The 20,868-nt window shown below is 36.3% G+C and overlaps 1 protein-coding gene across 4 annotated transcripts in view; it reads right to left on the bottom strand.

The window, feature by feature from the left end:
* Positions 1 to 20,868, bottom strand: part of LOC149088357 (sorting nexin-13-like) — a 360,452-nt gene that overhangs the window by 233,412 nt on the left and 106,172 nt on the right. For all 4 annotated transcript variants that reach the window (XM_089247374.1, XM_089247371.1, XM_089247378.1 and 1 more), the window contains 3 exons: positions 16,002 to 16,123; positions 12,770 to 12,885; positions 2,364 to 2,471 (listed from right to left, as the gene is read on the bottom strand). In XM_089247374.1, coding sequence (XP_089103500.1) covers positions 2,364 to 2,471; positions 12,770 to 12,885; positions 16,002 to 16,123 — 346 coding nt within the window. The remainder of the gene's footprint in view (positions 1 to 2,363; positions 2,472 to 12,769; positions 12,886 to 16,001; positions 16,124 to 20,868) is intronic.

The following is a 20,868-nucleotide window of genomic DNA, read 5'->3' as shown; positions in this document are numbered from 1 at the left end:
TGGATGTCTTCACTCTGAGCTAATTATATTTCACTATAAATAATTAATTTGTTGAAAATTTAATTAGGAAAAATATTTTTTTCCTTCGTTTTTGTCGCAATGTTTTCAACGTTATATATAACAGAAATGTCAGTTGGAAATAGCCAGGATTGTGAAACGTACAAAATTATGTCATGTAATTATCGTAATGTAAAATTTGTGTTAATTGAAATTTTTTAAAATTTCTCTGTCTTGTGGCCAGAACATTAAGCGTGCCACTAATCATGGATGAAGTATAGGTTGTTACATATCATTTAAAAGCTAATTTATTTTCCGTACGATGATGTAATTTTTTTTAAATTTTGGTAAAGTTTATGCATGTATAATCTAGAAATTTAAAATTTTCAATATATATTGTTAACGAACCACGATGTATTGCCCTTCGTTTTCTGAGAAAACCCCCCGTAGCAGGAAAAGCGTGAGAGTTTTACTTTTGGTTAGCCCCTTTTCCTTGATTGGATGAGAGTTGAGATGACGAAGTTTGCGCTACAAATCAGCGGGCATGCTCACACAAGCCCCACCTTTCACCCATTTTCATATACACTCTGGGAGTGTTTGGATGGGAGTCAGTTTGTCATTTTTCCTTCCTTGGTGAACCTCGGCACGATGCCAAGCAGAATCCTCCCTATCGAGTTCCCGAAAGAGACAGAATTTCAAAATGAAAATATGATAGATAAATCCGAGTCAAACGACTGAGGGCAAAGTCATGTATCGCAAGTGATTTTTTGATGTAGTGCTCTTTTTTTGAAAGAGAAAGTAGGGGTCCGAACAGAACCTAATGTGAAGAGGAGAATGCCAAGGTTCATCATGGTGAACTGTACCAAGTTACAGTTCAGCGAGAGGTTCAATGTCCAGCGAGATCCCAACTTCGGCGAATCCATATAGTCCAGCGAAATGCCAAATCTTGATTCGAGATCCCGAGTTCCTTCCAGAAGTAGCATGATCATCGAGAATGGGTGTCGTCTAATTAGTAAACTGATTGTGGAGGTTTTGACAAGGACATGAACTTTAAAAAAAAACTACAAATATTTTTTAAAAGGATTTTTCACAAATAGGCGTTGTTAGTACCAAGTATCTAGGGAAGATGGACGCTTAGTTGGTCACCCAGTATGTGGGTAAAATTTCCCTTTCTCTAATTTTTTTTTATGGTTGTGTCAGGCATTTTGCAGGGTAGAGTGTTGAGATAAAATTTCCACTCCTAAAATTTTTTTTGAAATTTTAGCATTAGAAAATTCTTGAACACGTCTGAGCATGCATTTTCGTTAAGAGAAAATTAAAATAGGTGTATGCCATGTGAAATTTCAAGTAAAGTATCTCAAGTATTCAAAGTTTCAAGTAAAGTATCCCGAAATACCAAAGTTTATTGTTTTAGTGTATGTTTATCAAGTTGAGTATTTGAATGTTTTGTTGCAATTTATACTATGCTGAAGTAAATTTTTTTAAACTTGGTATGCCTTTGAGATGTTGTCTGTAGAGTTAGCCACAAGAATTTCTGAGGATAAAAAATAATGAATGGAAAAATAAGTTGAATGGTTATTAAAGCTAAATTCTATTTTAATTTAATTTAAGTGTGTGACTGAATCTTGACTCAAGTTAATTTTTGTGTTTATTATATAAGTGAAAATCTAAGGTGTATTCATGCATGATCCTGAAAAATGGGTTTTTGTGGCATAAGCGACAACAATAAAATGTATACCACCCATTAGATCACTGGCCTACTCGACTGAAGATTAGTTTTTTCATTTTGTGTCCAAATAGTCGTCAAGGATCTTGATACAACGTGCTGTCATGAGTTATGATTTTGTTAACTCTAATTTTAGTTTCGACAAGAGTAAGAAACATTCACTGCCTACATAAATGCCGAGTATTAATAAATAGTTTGTAAATATGTAGTGGTAAAACCCAAAGAGAGGACAACTAACCAAGTAAAATTTTTCTTAACTTCATACCCTATAACATTTGTTCCCCTTCTCTATCGAAAAGTTTGACTCCACTATTTACATGCTGAAAATTTTATGGTATTCAGAATGATGGTGTATAATAGTTATACAGTTCTGCTTAAAATTAAATGCATACATTATTTTTTCACAAGTATCTCCAGCTACAAAACAAATCTTTGAACTCTTACAACTTCCACAGCTAAAATGCATTTTCAGTCGCCTGATTAAAAAAATGTTTCTAAAAATGTAATTTAACAAATAACCATTCTTTAAAAAAACCACCTGTGTATTTAATTATTACATCCATACATTAATTCCATATCAAATGTTATATTATGCATTTTTTCATGTGCCAAATATACATTCCAAATAGTAATAACTCACAGAGCTCATGAGAAGAAGATGTACAGGCCAGATTTCGACACAAATTTCCTTCCATGGTATTTTCCAAATCAAAGAATGATGTCAAAAGGTTTGATTTGAAAGTAGGATCTATAAATAAAGATACATAAAGGAAAAATTTAAGGGTTAATTAAATGAAACAAATTAGAGTGAATTTATTAAACAAAATCATCTAAGTAAGCCAGAATGCACTTGTGTTCATTGGAAAAAGTAAACATAGGTATTCAGACATATGTATCCAACTTCTCTAGGAGAAAGTAGATATTGTCAGTCCTACAATGATTTTGATTGGTTCCCTACCACACATTCTACATGCTGCATGAAGCTATCTGTGCTCCAGAGTGTTTTCCAATATTGTGATTTTTTTTGTGTACAAATATGCTTCTCATTATGTCACGATACAAACATTGTGCTGGAGTGAACTGTAGTTGTTTATATACTGAAAACACATCAGGTTTTATCTATTTTGTACTTATTTGTCTTCAAAAACATTTTAAATTATACCTTTTTTTCATCTTGCACAATTTCCCTCTTTTTGTTTGCACATCGTTCAGACAAAAAGAGTTGTCATTAAGAAAATTGTTACATTGGTGGTTGCACAAGCACACTCACTATATAGGCAATATCAATGTAACAATATCATGCAAGTGCACTGGTTATATTGGCATCATCATTTCAACTCTGATGCTATTACATAGGATACCACTGATATTAGACATCAGAACTAACAAGAAATCATGTGTGTGAAATAGTGAAATCCAGATATTGATGTGGGCCTTACATTGGTGACTTATTATAGATCGATACATCGCCCAGTACTACTTACCATTGATATAGTGAGTGTGCCCGTGCGCTGTTGTCAACGGATTCCACCGATATTAAACATAGAAGTTGCAATGACAATGTCAATGTAGTCAGTGCGCTTGAGCGATGTTGTCATCGGATTTGACCGATATTAAACATTTAAGTTATAATGGCAATGTAGTGAGTGTGCTCGCGTAATGTTTAATATCGGTGGAATCTGATGCAACAACATCAGAATTAAAATGCTAATGCCTATACTGCGCATTCTTTATGGGAGAGGGGCTGACAAACAGGGAATAAAAAAAAAACTGAAAAATTTAGTGTTCAACGGGTATGATTGGATTTGGGAGGGAAAAAATATTCACTTATTTATTTATTATTTTGCATTCTGCCTCACATAGATTAGAATGTACGTTTTCAAATTTCATTTGGAGATATGTTAATTGAAAGTTTTTTAAAATTCAAAAACTTTAAAAATTCAATATTTATGAATTTCAAATTTTTAAATTTTAATCTGTATCAACATCATTGACATTCATTTCATACACCTAGCAAAAAAAAAAGAAGCAAATTCCTTTTAAATCTCATAGTCACTTGCAAATTAGTTCTTGAGATATGATACAATGACCAAAAAAAAAACATTCAAAAAAACATGTTTAAAGACTGAGAAATAAATTCTTATTAAAATGTCTTTTACAAAACCACAAACTGTTCATGAAATCAAAAAAAAACTTAAAGTTTAAGGATTTGAGCATTTGTTTGTGTCATCATGTTTATATAAGTTTTTGAATGTGTCAAAGGTTTGCGACTTTGTGCACTTGAGATGTAATGAGGTGGAAAAAGCCGCTAAGTGGTCTTTTAGTTAGTCAATGATACATCTGGAGTTGTTTTTATGTTATGATCTATACATTCAATTTGTTGTGTAAGTATTATACAAAGTGATATTGCATGTGAACAGGAAAATAATTAAAAATTTGTTGAACATTATACAAGACAAGATCCTGAGACTCATTCATTTTTTCATTTTGGTACTCTAGCATATCTGAAGACATTTTCAGTAGAATTTTTGAATTATGTTATTGATTTCAAAACACACACAAAACATTATTTTCCTCACAATCACTATCATTAAAACGTGCTCAAAGTTTCATAATTGACCTGTTTTGGAGACAAAGTCTTTGACAAAAAAAGTACTGCTGTATGGACACATCACTTGGCACAGGAAAATGATGCATAATAAATTGAAACACTATTGTTCGTTGCAACTTTTATGTTCTTGATTTTAATAGCCTTCTCTCCTCCTTTAAGGTATCCGACTACATTGAAAATGTCATTTTGGAAGAAAATATAGATTTTAATTTTTTTTATTTTTTATAAAAGCCCTATTTGTTGTGATTCCAAAACAGGCCTTTTGTTTATATGACGCTTAGAATCAAAGTTGCGTCTACTTTAGGGTTGCATTTTTACATACAAGTAATATGCGAATAAAGACTGTAAACGTGTTTTATGAAGAATGCTATTTTTGACATTTTACTTGACTTCGTGACATGATTTGTAAAAATTGATTCATTGCATCCTTACAAAATTTTAATGTGATATTTTGCTATAATTGTTGAGGTTATGAACCAAAATCTAAGGTCTATCACATATATTTTTTGAATTACAGTGTTTTATAGACAAAATGTAGAATGAAATTTCAAAAAATTCACACGTACATAAGCATATTTTGATGTAACTTATGAGCATATCATGTAATCCTTTAAATTTTGGTTCATAACCTGCAACATTACTAGCTAAATGTACTGTGAAAATTACAAAGCATTTCATTAAGAAAATTTTTTGCAATCGTGTTTCGAGTATCACATGAATTTTGCCTAGAATTTGACATAAAAGCAACTGTTTTCACCATTTCGAGACACTTTCTATAAAAAAAATATTATTAAAGTTCACTCCAGTACCATTTTAAAGAAAAGTAACAAGAAAGGTAGTCGGATACCTTAATTCTTGTTCGAATATCACAGCTTAAAAAATAATCACACATTCAGACTGAGGTACATAAAATAACCCATGACGACATAACATACACCAACGACTTGATAAATTTTTTGCCTCCATTATCTTTAAATTTATATTTTTCTCTCATGAAAACAGTGACATGACATTTACTACTGCAATAGTTGTGGCACTGTAATTTCTCATTAAACAAGTAAAAAAAATTTTTCATGTTTCAAAAACACATAGATGAAATCCTGTTCCTTCATGCAGAAGAATTTGGAGCAATTTGGAAAGCACTGTTTGCATTTTATAGGAAATTCCCATGCTTAAAATTATATTGATAACTTCATATTTGTATATATCACAATTTATGTATTAATTACGAAAATAATTATTGCAAAAAAAAAATTAAAAAGATCACAATGTATATGAGAGACGATGAGCACAAAGTCAAGCACATGCACCAATACTGATATAAACAAACGAAATGAGAAAACATTTTAGAATTCTTCACTTCAAACAAAAAAAAGATGCTATCATGAACATCTGAATAAAAAAAACCAGAAAGACTGTAGCAAAAGCAACTTAACACGCCCTTCATAAGGTAAACATAGGGCCTCGTGTTCTCTGTGTCCTTGTAAAAACTGTGAACTTTTTTTAATATTCACATGGAACATTTTTTCTTATATCTTGACTTCTACTGCTCCTAGACACAAAATTGATATACCAAAATGTTCACTGTGATCTGTAGTATTTAAATATATATATATACTCTGTAATATAAAATCACAAACTCGAAAAGGGCCTGTTTCTAAGTAACCAAAATTAGTGGCGATTTTATGTTAAGGAAATGGGTGACATTTTTGAGTGACGGAAATCGGTTACATTTTTGTGTTACGGAAGCCGGTTACGATTTTGGGTTGAGTTTTCATTCAACTCCCGAGGACATCGGGAACCGCTTGACCTGTAGGGATCAAGTTTTGTGCATGTGCCCAGAGCTATGTATGCATCACCAGTGCTCCCAACACACAGGGTCCGGGTACCCAGAGCGGGGCATTGGACAGATCTGTTTATGGGGAAATTGACAGGTTTCATTTTGAGTCGAAGATGAATACCTGCTTCTCATTACGCTGCATTCATTGCTTATTGTAGCATTGCAAAATTAATGGTGCATTACTGATTGTGGTGCATTGCATATTGTAGTGCATCGCGTGCTGTATTGCTCATTGTAATGCCTATTGTGGTGTATTGCGTACTATAGTGCTTTGCTTATTGCGATGCATCACATACTATGCTGCATTGCTTATTTGTGGTGTGCAATATTACTGATTGTGATGCTTTATGTATTGTAGTGCACTGAGTGCTGTATTGCTTATTGTATTGCCGTGCTTATGGATTATTGTGGCTTATTGCGTATTATGATGCTCTGTTTAGTGCAATGCATAGCATATTATGCAGTACATGAAGTATTGTGGTGCCCTGTAAATATAGGCCAATTGCGCATTGTTATGCATTACGTATTTTAGTGAATCACTTGCCATATTGCTCATTCTAATGCAGTGCTTATGGTGTATTGTGGTTTATTTGTTATTGTGCTGTACTGCCTACAGTGGTGGTGTATTTGTTATTGTGCTGTATTGCCTACAGTGGTGGTGTATTTGTTATTGAGCTGTATTGCCGATGGGGGTAAATTACACATTGTGTTGTTTTGCTTATTGTGGTGTGATGCGTATTGTGCTTAATTTGGTGCACTGAATATAGTGTATTGCTTTTTGCGGTGCTTTGAATATGGTGGCGTGCTAATTATTGTGCTGTATTGAATGCGGTGGCGCATTGCTTATTGTACTGTATTGCCTGTGGTGGCACATTGCTTATTGTATTGTCAATGGTGGGTGCAATAAGCACTGTGCTGTATTGCCAATGGTGGTGCAATAAGCACTGTGCTGTATTGCCGATGGTGGTGCAATAAGCACTGTGCTGTATTGCTGATGGTGGTGCAATAAGCACTGTCCTGTATTGCCGATGGTGGGGCATTAAGTATTGTGCTGTATTGCTTAATATAGTGCCCTGTGATACAGTGATATAGTGGTGTAATGCTTAATGTGGTGCCCTGATATAGTGGTGTATTGCTTAATGTGGTGCGCTGATATAGTGGTGCATTGTTTTTTGTGGTGCCCTTAATATAAGGCTGCACAACTTATTGTCCTATTGCTGTATTGCACCGAATAGGCGATGGTGTAGTATTGCGTATTATGCTGTATTGCTTATTGTGGCGCATTGAGTGTGATATATTGCTTACTGTAATACAGTACTTTTTGCATATATTATGGTGCTTCACTGATTGTGATGCATTGCTTATGTGATTTATCATGCTACGCTTATTGGGATGCATCGCATATTGTGGTGCATTACGTTTTATGCTGTATTGCGGAGCACTGTAAATAGTGGTACATTGCTATTTTTGGTGCATTGCGTATTGCAATGCATCGCATGCTATATTGCTTATTTGATGCATCGCGTGCTGTATTGCTTATTATTGTGCTTTGCTTATGTGATGCATCGCATGCTGTACTGCTTATTCTAGTGCTTTGCTTATGTGATGCATCACGGGCTGTATTGCTTATGTGATGCATCATGGGCTGTATTGCTTATGTGATGCATCACGTGCTGTATTGCTTATGTGATGCATCACATGCTGTATTGCTTATTCCAATGCATTGCTTATTATCGTGCTTTTCTTATGTGATTTATCGTGCTTTGCTTATGTGATGCATCGCGTATTGTACTGTATTGTGTATAGTTATATGTACAGGGGTGGGAAGTGACTAAGTCCATTTCGGAGCAACTTTGGAGCAGCAAAATTCAGGATTTGGAGCAGTTTTGGAGCAGCAAATTCAGGATTTGGAGCAGAAAAATATGGGATTCGGAGCAGATATTTATAAATTGGAGCAGTGAAATTAACAAGAATATTTTCGTTAACCCTCAACCCTTTTTAAAATAAAACTGCACTGTCTTTTGTTATCAAACATCTTTTCGTCAGCTTGATTTTTGTTTTTGGTGTTTTACGCTTTTGACACCTTGTTTGAAAGAGCAGCTGTCATAAAATTTTTTGCGCCAGTCTATTTAAGATGATTTTTGCTTACTGAGGGCACTATTTGCTGCCTTGAACAGCAGCACTTCAAATGAGCTAAAAAAATTGTATAAGTTTTTAATTTTTTTATACTTGGAAAGAAATTGTTGCAAAATGTGAGAGAATTTCAAAAGAATCAACTCGATGTTTCGCGATTCAGCACTCATTATCTGGCGAGATTGGCAATCTGATACTCGATATTTGGCGATATTGACGATTTACAGCTCGTTATTCGGCAACATTGGCGATTTAACGCTCGTTATTCGGCAAAGTTTCTAAACTAACATTCGTAATTCGGCGAACATGCGCTTTTTACTCCCGGAATGAAATTTTTTTTCACAAAACATCAGAATTTAACACAATGGCAATCGACTACAGTAATTTCTGCTGCTTCCAGTGACGACTTTTTTTTTTAAACGGAAACACTCGAATTTGCACTTTAAAGCTGAAAGGCATTGCAAACCATCTTCAGTTCCACGATCACGGACAATATCGGGGTTTCGCGATGGGAAGCCGATAGTTTAAGTATAGTGGAATAAAACACGCTCTTCTCTTTCGAAAAGAAACATTTCGTGGCTAGCAGGAACAAAAAATTTTGGCGTCCTTTCCGAAATTCCGGGCATACTGAAGCAAAATTTGCTATTTGGCACAGAAAAATGCAAAAATACGCTATTGGAGCAGGATGGCGCAAGATATTAGTTTTGGCGCAGTGTGGCGCAGAGTTCCCCCCCCCCTGTATGTATTGTGGTGCATCGAGTGTTTTATTGCTTATTGTGGTGCGTTGCTAATTGTCAAGCATTATAGTGTAACGCGTACGGTATTTCTCATTGCAATGCAGTGCTTATTGCGTATTGGGCTGTATTGCTTATTGTGGTGTACTGCAAATAATTGTGCATTGCTGATTATAGTGTATCGCTTGCTTATTGTGTTTCAGTGGTTATGACGTATTGTTATATTTTTATTTCAGTGGTTATGGTGCTTATTGTTATGTATAGTGCTTTATCGCGTACTGAGCTGTATTGCTTATTATGGTGTGTATTGCGTATTGTTATGCCCATTATGTGTTGTAGTTCATCACATACTGTATTGCATATTGTGGTATATTGCGTTTTGTGCTACATTGTGTGTTGTACGTACATTGTGTGCCTTAATGCATATTATAATGTTGTGCCTACTGTTTATTGTGGTGAATGTGCTGCATTGCATATTGTTGTGCATCAATGCAGTATGCGCACTGTATGTACATTACATATTGTGTTGCATTGCGTATTGTGGTGCATCGCTGATTGTGGTGCATTGCGTATTGTATACATTACATAGTACATCGTGTTCCGTATTGCTTATTGTAGTGCACTGCAATATGGTGCATTGCTGATTGTGGTGCACTGCGTATTGTTATGCATCATATTGTAGTGCATTGCGTATTGTTATGCATCATGTATTGTAGTGCATTGCGTGATACATTGCGTATTGTTATTATGCATCGCATACTGTAGTGCATTGCATGCTGTATTGCTTATTATAATGCAGTACTTATTCCGTATTGTGGTACATTGTGTATTGTGCTGTATTGCTTATTGTAATACATTGCGTATTGCGCTGTATTGCTTATGTAATGCAGTGGGTATTGCTATTGTGCGGTATTACTTATTGTGGTGCCCTGCAAATACAATGCTGATTTCAGTACATCGCATGCTGTATTGCTTATTATAATGCAGTCCGATGCAGTCTGCTTGATTTCAGTACATCGCATGCTGTATTGCTTATTATAATGCAGTCCGATGCAGTCTGTATTGCATATTGTGGTAAATTGCTTATTGCGATGTTTCGCTGATTTTGCTGGTTGTTGATTTGTTGATATACTATGTATTATGCATTATGTAACTGTAGTCATAACATGCTGTATTGCTTATTGTAATGCAGTTCTTATTGCATATTGAGGTGCATTGCGTATTATTCTGCTTTGCTTGATGTGATGCATCGCATTTGCGCATTGTGGTGGATTGCATATTATACTGTATTGCTTGTTGTGGTGCATTACTGATTGTAATGCATCGCGTGTTGCATTGCTTATTGTAATGAGTGCTTATTGTATATTGGGGTGTATTGCTTATTGTGGCGTACTGCAAATAGTGGTGCATTACATATTGTAGTGCATCGCGTGCTGTATTGCTTATTGCAACGCAGTGCTTATTGCGTATTGTGGTGCATTGCATATTATTGTGTTTTGTTCAATGGGATACATTGCGTACTGTGGTGCATTGCATATTATTGTGTTTTGTTCAATGCGATACATTGCGTACTGTGGTGCATTGCATATTATTGTGTTTTGTTCAATGCGATACATTGCGTACTGTGGTGCATTGCATATTATTGTGTTTTGTTCAATGCGATACATTGCGTACTGTGGTGCATTGCGTATTATTGTGTTTTGTTCAATGTGATACATTGCGTACTGTGGTGCATTGCATATTGTGATGTATTACTTATTGTAATGCAGTGCTTACGGTGTATTGTGGTACATATTATGGTACTTTGCCTATTGCGATGCATCATGTGCTGTGCTGTATTGCGTATTGTGGTGCATTCCTTATCATGGTACACTACTTATATATTTTGCAGTATTGCTGATGTTGGTGCATTGTGTACTGCTGCATTGCCGATGGTGGTACATTGAGTTTTGTGCTGTATTGTGGTGCACTGCATATAGTGGTGGATTGAGTATTGTGCTTTATTGCCTATCATGGTGTATCATATGCATTGCGGTGCATCGAGTATTCTGTTTTATTTATGATGACAGTGCGTTGCTTATCAAAATCAGAATGGGAAACTGGCAATGAATAACTATTTCGCAGGCATTTGCAGTGCCTGAGGAATATTTTGCTTTATAATTAAAGATGTGACGAGTAGTTAGATCCATTGGAAGAATTGGGGGGGGGTTGCCCCCCGTAGGATATATATATATTTTGTCTTTCAACAGTCTTAAGCCCCTGAAAAATAATTACCCAGGTTCTTTTATGTTAATGATATTCAACTTCAATTACACATAAGATAATGTTCTTGATGTTTCGTTTTGTAAATTTATTTAAAATCACTTTTTTAAATAAAATCTTACATAAATACTGTAATCTAAAAATTATATTTTCAAAGATAAGTGCCATGATATTTATGAGAGTCGGATTTATGGTTTTGCTTATTCGCACTTGCTGCCCTGTGCTATGGCGTCGATAGCCATCGCTATCAGATGAAGCGGGAGAGGTCCAATTTCCAGCCCAATATAAAATAATAATAAGAGAAAAGGGAAAAGGGGACTTGAGCCATTTAAATTGTAAAAAAACATGCTCCTTCGCCTCCATCAACACTCCTTAATTTTATGGCCACTTACTTAAAGGGCCCCTTCAAAGTTTGCGTAATAGCCGCTCCGTATTCTTCTTTTCTCTCTCTCTTCCCTATATACTGAAGCCTCTTGACCTTTGTAATTGCCACCTGCAGGCGATTGACTTTATTTCATCTATTGTACGCATCCCTTCTTGGGAATATGTGCTTTCTGACTTTCTTGCTTCCTCTCTTCTTTTCCTTCTCTTTTTTCTTGTACAACTCCCCCCCCCCCACCCCACAGAAAACATCTTCCTCCCATATGCTTCGAAAGATCGTAGGGGGTGAACCTTGACCAATGATGTCAATTTTAATACTATTTGTACCAACGTAATCCTCATCAGCCAATGGAAGGATCTTTCTTTGAAGCCGGACTACCAATTAGAAATAGGGGGTTGGTACCCCTCAAAACTCTACTTTTTGGAATCTTTGAAAAATTAGAGCAGATTGATTAGTGAAAACTAGGAATCAAGTTGGAAAAAAAAATGTAGAAAGAGGAGAATTTTTTGTAAACACATTTTCAACTGTAGCATCAGGAGCGGCGATCATCCGTGATGAAAGGGATGGAGGAAAAGGTAGGAAAGAAATTCTTACCACAATTCTAGAAAAATTATAGACATTTAGTTAAAACCTAAATTAGGAGGAATTAACAGGGGTCAGATGGCGAAATTAGGCATAAAGTGTGATTAAAAGAGAGTTATTCCAACATCAAGTTAAAATTATTATAATTGAACATACAGTATTTTGTTTATGTATTATGCAGAATTTGATATCGTGGAAATGGAATTTTCTAATTGACTTTTATTTTGTGTAAATATAACTCGTTCTTTTCATATGATCATTTGATTAAATATTAAAAGCTATTGAAATTTAACTGATTCCTTCTTTTCATGAGTCATCGTTTTTATTCTAAATGTATATTGGACCACTATGAGCCTGGGTTAATCTGATAAATACATATATATATATATATATATATTCTTCCAGTGGTTCGATATAACACCTGGGCTGTATCCAACTTAGCTTCCTGTAAATATACATCTCTGGTGCTTATTCCAAGAAATACTATAGTATAGAAACCAACCTTTTCGATGTAAGCCTCTCAACTTTGCTTGGGCTTGCCTGAAGAGTCTAAAATGAGACGCAAACTCATCTACCAGTTTTGTTGTTAGATAATGAACCCAATCAACTTCTTTGGACCTACAAATAAATATATGGAACAGCGAAAACCACAAATATTGAAAATAAGGTACCAAAATGTATTGAAACCAGCCAAACAAATGTATTCAATGAAAATTTTAATTTAATTTGAATATAATTTATGTATTATGTGAAGGATATATAGCACAGCGAGTCAAACTTAAATGAAAATAATTAAAAAAACTTTAATAAACACGAAATAAAAATCAACTGACTCGCAGCTCCTTAAGACATGTCTACTTCATCATGCTCACACACTCGCACTGACAAAAAAACAGGTAATAATAATGTACACTGATAAAAAGTAGACAACAATGTCACATAGATGTTGTCTGTAATAAAACACATGCTCTCACAGATGAAATAGACGGTTTTCTCTATTACAACTTTTTTTCTGATAATGTTCCTCCATAGGCTCTAATATACCTATGTCCATGAACCCTCTGGTTGCACAATACCAAAAGATATCGTGAAGTAACTTCATCCACGATGAGATCCTCACTATCAGGTGATTCTCCAACCTGAGCAACAGATGAAACTGCAATTTGCCTCTCCTCAGGGACCTCTCGCTCAAAGCGTGAATCTTTAAAAAACTCGTGAAAAACAAAAGCAGAATCACTCAACCAATTAGGCCTGTTCCATCATAATTCCCTCTGTTAATTCAGATGTTGCCATACCTCTTGTAGCAGTCTGCTGGATGTTGCTTTTCAGCAATGTGACGCCAATGGCTATGAGGAATGATCTCTTGTATCTTTGCCACTCGATTAGCAACAAAAGTCTTCCATCGTCTTGGTTCAATGTGAGCGAGAACAATTTCGGAATCAGTACATGTGAATGGCTTGTACTCTGGTAGTTGAAGATAACTTAAGGTCACTTTCAATAAATTGCACAGATGTAGAGCAGCACACAGTTCTAGCCTCGACAATGATATCACCTTGAAAGGAGTGACTCGAGTCTTTTATGTCAGCAAGGTAACTTTCATTTTGGAATCATGACCCTACAATCTGAGATAAATCACAGCAAAATATGTCAACTCTGAGGCATCACAAAACCCATGCATTTCAATGATTGTAGGTGATGATACCTACCACAACATGGTTTGAAATATGCAGCTTTGGTAGCTTCGACAGGTAAGCACAAAACGAATTCCAGCATTTTGTCAAAACTTCACTCAATTGCTCATCCTACATATGTTTCATTTCCAGAGATCTTGAATAATAAGCTTTGCGACTATTGCAACAGGTGATACTAAACCTAATGAATCAAATAATTTTGATATCTCTGATAAAATGTATCTTTTATTAACACTCTTCTCACTCACACACAGAGATACACAATACAGAAATAAATCAGATGCTGGATGGCAGTTTAATTCCTAAACCTTCATGGAATGAACTAACTCTCGACTGAGATAATGCTGGGAATCACTTGAATCCTCTGACACCAAACGCACAACAGCACTATTATTCGAGCACCACTTTCTCAAGTTCATTCCTCTATTTTTCATCAGCTGCTGAAGTGGCATGGTGAACTCAATATATGGCCATATTTGTTATAATATATTAACGGAAGCTTCACAACATATCTTTCAGATTGATCTCTCATATGCATATTACAAAAATGTGTTTCACATACTCGCTCTTCTTTAGTCATGATTCATATTAAGCACAGACTCCTATAATTTTAATCATTGTTGTCACACCACAGTCATTTTCTGCTCACAAAGGCAGGACCTACAATTTATTGCCGATTCCGAATGGCAGGCTTGTTTTTTTATACTCATCGAGAGGTTGGCGTGCTAACCCCTCAATTGGGGACTCCCTGCAGTAGCAATTTTTTCTGCTGTCATGTTGCCATTTCTGTTGTACCCCTGTGTCAGGGAAGTTTTTCTGACAAGGACGAACTGGGTATCGAACTTGCGACACCTCTTAAACATCCTTTGCTACTTTAGGTGAGTATCTTATTGACCTTGGGCTACAACACCCTGCACCGACTCATACTCTCAGAATTTTTTCAAACATTAATTATCATTAGCCTTGATAAAATTAACTGAAAGAGTATGGGATTTTCCTTTCCACTTATCTGAGGATACTGCTCCCGCAATGATCCAACCAAGTTCAGAACGCACTGCAAATGATGAATCTGTAACAGAATTCTTTTGTTCACCCTTTAACAAGGTAAGAGAGACATTTACACTGAGCAAAGTATTGATAGGTCCACTCTTGTAGAATGAGGGATCTGCTAACAAGAAATCATTGAACTCATTCCATAACTTCGATGAAACAGACATATGTGGTATATTTATTAAGATTTTATGCAGCACATACGCGGATTCACAAAAACTCGATGTCGTTGTAAAATGAGGAGAAAAGCACAAATGTGTTACTCCAGTGGTGTAAAAACTTGATGTACCTACAGAAATGATATTAAAGCCAAATCTTTGATATCACTCAGTTTTTAGCGTAGACAGTCAATTCACTGGAATTAATTGAAGATGCACTCAATAATTTTGATTCTAGTCTCGAAAGTGGAAAATCCAAGATGCTTTTGCGACAAGAAAACGTAGCCATGATAGAAATAAAGTAGTTATTTTATCTCAGTTCATGAAAAATTTCCCCTATTTCCACGGAAAGTATTTCTCTTCTCCGGCTCTCGACAGATCAACAATTTATTAAGGATATATAAGCACAGTGATTGGAACTCAATTGAAAATAATGAAAAAACTCTAATAAACACAAAGTAAAAATCAACAGACTCGCATCTCCTCAAGACACATCTACCTCGTCGGTCTCACACACCCATACTGATGAAAAACAGGCAACAATAAGGTACACTGACAAAAAACAGACGACAATACCACAATAATATTGTCTGCAACCAAGAGCTCCTTGGGCTCTCAGACAGGATAAATGTTTTTCTCTATTAACACTTCTATTGTCTTTAGTAATGTTCCTCTGAAGGTTCTAATATCATTTTACTGTAGCATTATCTCTATTGGAGACCATTATCATTCTTAAAACTTGGAAGAAATACATAAATAAGTTCTTATGTTAAATTTTTACAGCTGTCAATTATGCAAATCAAGAAACATTAAATGTTTTAAATGAGTATAATACCTGCTTGAAAAAGCTACTATAACTTTCTGCACCACTTCTTTAACACCAACAAGAAAATCTTCATTTGTTGAGATATGACCATACCAATTTTGTATGTAGTCTCTGAACACATAATGGAGCACCTGACATTTAAAAATTGAATTGCAAAATCTTACAAAAATATATGCACAAAAATAACATATACAAAATAAATTAAAAAATTAAACTAATCAAATTTTCACATTAGCTTTAATATAGCGGGCCCTCAATATCACATGGAATACTCTGATTTCGTCGTTACGGGACTACTGATTTATATTATGTGCAAATAGTAAAATAAGGAGTATAAAATTATATAATTATCTACTACTACACAGAACACTAAATGGCAGTAAATTCCTATGGGTTAAAAAAAATTCCAAACAAAAAGCAGATCAAGGAAAGAAACTTCCTGGAGATTAATGGTGAGACAAACTGAGAAAGAAAAATTTACTAGTTTCTGCTAGGAAATGATAAAACCAAGGTCCTCTTGTACAATCTAGAAAATATATATATGCACTAACCAATATACTTCAGGGAACACACAGACAGTAACAAGATGCTTCTCCATGCAATTCAAGTCCACAAGACACATGCATATTCATAATGTTATGAAATACTCAACGAAATAAAGGTGAGAAACAAGATGACACAGGTGGTCCCTAACTATATATACAGGGTGTTCTGTTAATGGACCAACAAACTCAGAGGGTTGTTAATAGGCATCAATAAGAAATATTGCAATAGAACATGGTGTCACAAACCACGTTGAGAGGGTGAAAATCGCGAAAAATGCATGCAGGCTTTGAGTCCTGAAGAGACGAAAGGTGGATGTCAGTTGATCGCTGAATGAATTTGTGGGTTCGCTCACCATATCTGACGTCAGCAGCGTCACAAAGAGCATGCGCTGCAGACAACATAAATTAGCTCTATTGTGGTAGTAAGCAAGTGTAGCAGTTAGTAGTCTATTTCAATGAGTATCACGATGGCTGACTACACAAACAAGGAATACGCTGATATGCATCTGATTTATAGTTGAGCAGATGGCAATGGGCACTTAGCATAGCAGATGTAACAACAGCAATATCCGATGAGGTCTTGTCCACACCATACTACCTTTGCCACGATAGAGGGACTACTATACGAGACGGAGACCTACCACTCAGCATGCTGTGCCGCAGAGACACAGCGTAATGTACTCAATCATGAAATGGAAGAAACCGTGCTGCAATGGTTTGCCAATCCCCAGTCGACAAGTGGTTGCAGTTGAACTCTATGTTCAGCACACAGTGGTTTGGAATTTTTCTGCCTAGTGATAAGATGTACCCCTTCCACATCCAGAAGATACAACTCTTAATCGAAGATGACTATCCCTGTTGTGAACAGTTCATGTGCTGGATGCTTGACATCACCACACATTCTAATCCTCAATTTCCTGCCACTGTTTTATTTACTGATGAGGCCAGCTTTACGTGAGAAGGCGCTGTCAACACACATAATGCACACATGTGGGCGATGGATATGCCAGTGTACCGTGGAAATCTCAACAGAGGTTCAGTTTCAAGGTGTGGGCAGGAATCTTTGGTAATTCTCTCTTGGGGCTGTACTTGCTGCCTGAACAGAGCAACATACTTAGTTTTTCTGCAACATGTCCTCCCAGAATTGCTACAAAGTGTGCCCGCCGCAGTGAGCGAGGCATGTGGTTCACACATGATGGTGCCCTGCACATTTTTCCCTCGAGGTGCGTAATCACCTCAATGTTACATACCCAAGGAGGTGGATTGGATGAACGGGACTCATTGCTTGGCCTCCACGTTTGCCAGATCTCAATCTATGTGACTTTTTCCTATGGGGTCGACTTAAATCACTTGTTTATGCAATGCCTGTGGACACTGGATCTCATAGTGTGGATTGTCGTCACTGTGGCAGACATCAAAATCATACCTGGTATCTTCGAGCATGTTGAGGAATCATTTTTAAGTGCAGTTAAGAGAGACAACTTGCTCTGGTGGACATTTTATACTATAAAAAATTTTAAACAATTTTTTATTTCTATGTATATAATGTGCGGAGTGTAAGATAACAGATTACATGGCATAGGCCCTATAGTTGCTTCTAATATAATAGTGAATTTATTCTTTTCAACGAAACCCAGAACTTTTCTCCAGCAATTCTCAAGCCTACCTCGTCTGTTATCACAAAATTTGTTAATCGCGATAATACCCAATTGCCTGAGGAAATACATCTGCAATGTTCCCCTTTAGAACGTTTTTCTTGCTTAGTGTACGACTTATTTTTGTGGTCCCAACTCTAATTCTCATCAAGATTTCTCATTGAAAATGTTTTCCCGCTCACAACATGTCTTTATGACAGTATTTTGAAAAACATAAGCAGGATCCACTGTATATTGTCATATTTTTATATGTTTGAATTTTTTTTCTTTTTGACTCAGTGAACACAGAACTGTTCCCAACTCTGCCATGAATCTGGGTTGAAGAGATCTTGGCAAGGGGATAAAGTCCAAAGTCCAGTGACCGTGTTATGGCATTCATTCAATAGAGAGACGCACTGAAGGAAAGGGAAGTCTGTCTACACATAGTACATTGGTGCGACAAAGTCACTCAATCAGAACTTTAACTATAAGATGGTGTGCGGTTGTCCATGTCTGATCATATAATATTGATCTAAGTTGACACCAAGTCACTGGGAGGAGGGAGGAATACCTTCAATGTATGAAAACTGAATAATAGTCAATGTATCAAGGAAACAGTTATTTTCCGGATATTATGCTGAGGTGAGCTCGGAAAGAAAAGTCATCACGTCTCCGCCGGGACACAAACCCAGGCCCTCTTGCATACCATGCAAGCATGCTTTGGTATGCATTGGTAGCATGCTTGCCCGGTATGCAAGAGGGCCTGGGTTCGTGTCCCGGCGGAGACGTGATGACTTTTCTTTCCGAGCTCACCTCAGCATAATATCCGGAAAATAACTGTTTCCTTGATATCTCTGGCTGAGATAAAAGCCATCTATATCTCTCTAATAGTCAATGTAGTTGATGTCTGGCAACATTTCAAGAACTTGGGCAAAAACACCAACTCTTCTTTCTCTTGTGCTGTCATGGAACTATGCCTTTATTGGTGCTACATGCAAAATCCAGAATTCTGTATTGTGTCTGTAGACGACAGTGACAAACTTCACTGAGACTTCAAATTTTCTGCGCACAGTCATTTTCTCTCCTGTGACTGTCTGCAGCGTCAACGATGGTGATACGTAGGAAAGTCGTTGCTGGAATTTTTGAGCGAGGTCCGTCCTGACGATTACCATTCTACATGGGAGTCCATCAATTTCGCCTTTCACGTTTATTCCATGGTCTCCACCATGCAGCGGTGAAACTTAGTACACTCAGCATGACATATTTCTCGTACCAGCAGCCACGACAGAGCATGCACTTCACAGGTGGCCCTTTTCAGGGCTTTTCCAGCACACTCGTGACTAGTCTTTCCAGTTCCCACAATCGTTGGTGGCACTCTTCAGGAGTTCTTTAAGCTCTCTGATGATGTCTGCCATAGAGTCCTCTGCAACCGCACTGCACACATCTCTTAATCACTACTGTTCAATATTGTTCCGAATAATTTTCACAAGTCCTTGAAATAAGCAAAGGATGGGAAACACTTTGCAGGACATTACAAATTTATTTACAGAACAATAATTTTTATATGTATTTATAAGCAGAGATATGCGATGAGATCAGAGTTCTCTTATTGAGCGTCAAGTCCAACAACTCTGACTGATCTCTTGATTGCATCATTTTTATAGACTTGTCGAACATCAGAGAAATAGAAGATTCCAGCATCACTTGTAGTTCTCAAAGAGTGGCGATTCATGACGGGGGCACACTTTTGTCGGAATGTTCTTGACCAATATAGAAAATGATCTTTCTTCTTTTCTTCATGGCTCTGTTAAGTGGAGAGGTCAACAAATTATGCTACTGATATTTTTTGTAACAATATAATAATTCATACTCATTCCCTAACACAGAATAAGCATTCGAGAATTTTGCGTTTTAAACGGTGTCTAAATGTTTTAGATTTGTAGCTTCAACTGTACAAAGGGTTTTTTCCCCCCAATTTTTACATCATGGGTTTTTTTTGGAATTTGAAGCCTTTCAGATTAAACGGCCAATGATTGTCAGTGGTCATCTCATTTCAAGGGAACCCCCCACTGCAATCAGTCTTTTACATGGCTGTAGGAGATTGCTTAAAAAACTGAGGGTCAGTTGTGAACGACAAGTTCACAACTGACACACTGGGAAGGGATTCACAAAACCATAATACATACCATAAACCTTCCCCTCTCAATTACTTGCAGGTTGGCGAGACGAAAAGGTCAAAAAAGGGTAAGTTTTTAAGTAATAAGGTTGAGAAGAGAAGAAGGCCTTGAACGTATTGGAGGGTATTACACTTATTCTCCATGGAACAGGGGAGCTCTTAAGGCCATAAAGTAAGAGGTGTTGATGAGTGAAGAAAATATATTAGGCAGAGATGGCATTGACATGCTAAAACTCGTCAAATACCCAAAATTTCGAAAAAGGACACATAAAAATTTGGTTCACGCGTCCTCCGGGACGCGTTCTTTCCTAGTCCTAAGATAAAAAAAGTAGAGAGGAAAAACCTCCAACTTTTTTTCCCCCTTTCTTTTAAGTATATCACGCTCACGCTACCTTTTGAAAAAGTGGTTTTACTATTTTGTATATTGTACTGTATTGATATACACTCGGGTAGTTGAAGATATTTAGTTGTTTCGCTTAATGAGGGGTCATGTACAGAATTTTCAAAGAGAATTTCAGAGT

Source organism: Pholcus phalangioides, unplaced genomic scaffold, assembly GCF_987345545.1.
Source record: "Pholcus phalangioides strain wild (caught in Gottingen) unplaced genomic scaffold, Ppha-v1.0 ptg000003l_1, whole genome shotgun sequence".
NCBI classification, from domain to species: domain Eukaryota; kingdom Metazoa; phylum Arthropoda; class Arachnida; order Araneae; family Pholcidae; genus Pholcus; species Pholcus phalangioides.
Note: the sequence above shows the minus strand (reverse complement) of the source record. Positions and strands in the feature narration are given on the sequence as shown.